General features: G+C 56.3%; 1 protein-coding gene across 1 annotated transcript in view; it reads left to right on the plus strand.

Moving 5' to 3' along the window:
- Nucleotides 1-1,320, plus strand: part of CLPSL1 (colipase-like 1) — a 7,395-nt gene extending 6,075 nt beyond the window's left edge. Inside the window, 4 exon segments of the mRNA XM_011986573.1 lie at nt 216-338; nt 1,084-1,219; nt 1,222-1,292; nt 1,294-1,320. Of these exon segments, the coding sequence (XP_011841963.1) occupies nt 216-338; nt 1,084-1,219; nt 1,222-1,292; nt 1,294-1,320 (357 nt within the window).
- Nucleotides 1,321-2,112: the final 792 nt, after the last annotated feature.

The raw sequence follows: 2,112 nt of genomic DNA on the forward strand, positions 1-2,112 counted from the left end.
CAAGAGTAAACCTTTTAAAAACCGTTCAGTCCCCTCCAGGCACCCTCCATCTTACAGACTTACCCTGGCCCCCACGTAGAGACCGCCCTGCCTGGCAGGAGCCAGAGATGATGGTGGGAACACAGTCTGGGGAGAGCCCCGTAGGGAGAAAGCCCCGGGCGGCAAGGGCGGAAGGCGGGCGGTGGAGCTTGGCGGGGCCGTGTCCCTCCCTGCAGGACCTCAAGGAGGTTTGCATCCGGAACCAGGACTGCCAGACTGGGTGCTGCCGACGGGCTCCAGACATCTGCGAGTCGCACTGCGCGGAGAAGGGGTCCGAGGGCAGCCTGTGTCAAACGCTGGTGGGTATCGGCGCCTGGGGGGAGCCAAAGGGGAGTCAGGGGAAGGGGGAGCCGGGGCGGGCCAGATTCCTGGGGAGGAAAGAAGGGTAGGTGGGCGGAAATGTCCCGGAGCCTGGAATTCCCCCGTGGGACTGCACCTCCAAGCCTTCTGGGGGAGCCTGTGGACGGAACCAAAATGGCAGCCCACCCTAGGATCTTGGAATCCTGGTTGGGGGCGGGGAAGCGATGCTTCACTCCCTAATGTGGGTTCTCATTCTCCAGGGGTCCTCTCAGCAAATGCCGAAAGTAGTACAGTAAATGGGCACAGCTAGGTCTGGCCTCTGCCCCAGAGCCCCGTCTTCATCCAGTACAGGAGTTCTGCTGTGGCCCCGGGTGTTCCTAGTGGAGGATGGGCAGAGGCAGCCTCTGAGCTGGGTGTGTAGGGGAGGGAGTGGATTTGCCCATAGAAGGATTTAAAGACAAGACATGGAGGCCTTACAATGGTGTGTCCATGGACTTAGGACAGGCAGATGGATCAGTGACAGGCAGGGTTACAAGGGCTGGAGCCGGGAGGGCACTGAGCAATCCAGGAGCCAGCCTGGAGAAGGCAGCCAGAGGTGCCACTCTGAGGAGCTGTCAAGTTATCCTTTATCCCTGGCTCCTGGCTGTGGGCAAGCACGGAGGCCCTGGAGCTGGGCTGGGCTGGGCTTGGGGGCTCAGGGACGAGCTGCCCGCAAGGTCGAGGTCAAAGTCCTGTCTTTCCCAGGCATTCTTTGGCCAATATAGACAGTGTCCCTGCCTGCAGAACCTGACTTGTGTATATTGGAAGAGTGAGAAATGGTCGGCCATTGCCTATGGCCGTTGTCAGAAAATTGGAAGGCAGAAGCTGGCTAAGAAAATGTTCTTCTAGTGCTCCCCCCTTCTTGCTGCCTCCTCCTACACCTGCTGTCCTCCCTACCCAGAGCTCTGTGCTCCGCCCTGTTCCCCAGAGCCTCCGCCCTGAGTGGAGGGAAGGGGGAAGGAGTGATGCGCCATCATTGAAATAAAGAGCTTTTTTAATGTTTGCTGCCCACAGAGTTGGGGCCTGGGTGGGCTGGGCTGGGGTGGGCATGGTGCAGGTTTCGGGGGTGCGGGAGGTGATATGAGGGAGGAAGCAGGAAGGGACACTGTTGGGCTTGGGGTCTTTTCCCAGTTGGTGCATGAATGAAAGTCCCCCAGAGGAGACCAAAGCTCCCTTCCCACCCCAACCCCTTTCTGCCTTCAGCCCACTCTGTAATCTACCCCCCGAAAGCCCAGTTCACACGTGATATTTCAGTTCCACGACCTTAAATTTCAGAAATGTGAAAGAAGGTACACAAAACATCCATGTGTATGAAGAATTGATGATGTTTATGGAGCACTTACTAGATGTTAGGGGCAGCTCCAGGTGCCTTATGCACATGATCTCATTTCGTCCTACAACCAACCTGTGGAGTCTGTCCTGTTATCACCTCTGTTTTGCAGGTAGGGACACAGGGGTTGAGCAACTTGTTCAAGGTCACACAGTTGGAAAGTGCAGAATCTGAATCTTCTGGGAGGCAAGAGAAAAGAGGGACAAGAAGAGAAGAAAGGAAGGAGAGCCTAGGAAAGAGTGAGAAAGAAAGACTGGAGCAGTGACTGTGGTGTGGGGTTGGGGAGAGAATGAGTCGAGTGGAGTTTTAGGGAGTCTCAGTGTGTGGTGAGGCTTCTCGAGTTAGATGATGGCTCGCGTGTTTGTGCGTGGTGCCTGTTATATTCCGGTTACATTTTGGAGTTA

The sequence above is a fragment of the Mandrillus leucophaeus genome, unplaced genomic scaffold (genome assembly GCF_000951045.1).
Source record: "Mandrillus leucophaeus isolate KB7577 unplaced genomic scaffold, Mleu.le_1.0 Scaffold3, whole genome shotgun sequence".
Classification (NCBI taxonomy): domain Eukaryota; kingdom Metazoa; phylum Chordata; class Mammalia; order Primates; family Cercopithecidae; genus Mandrillus; species Mandrillus leucophaeus.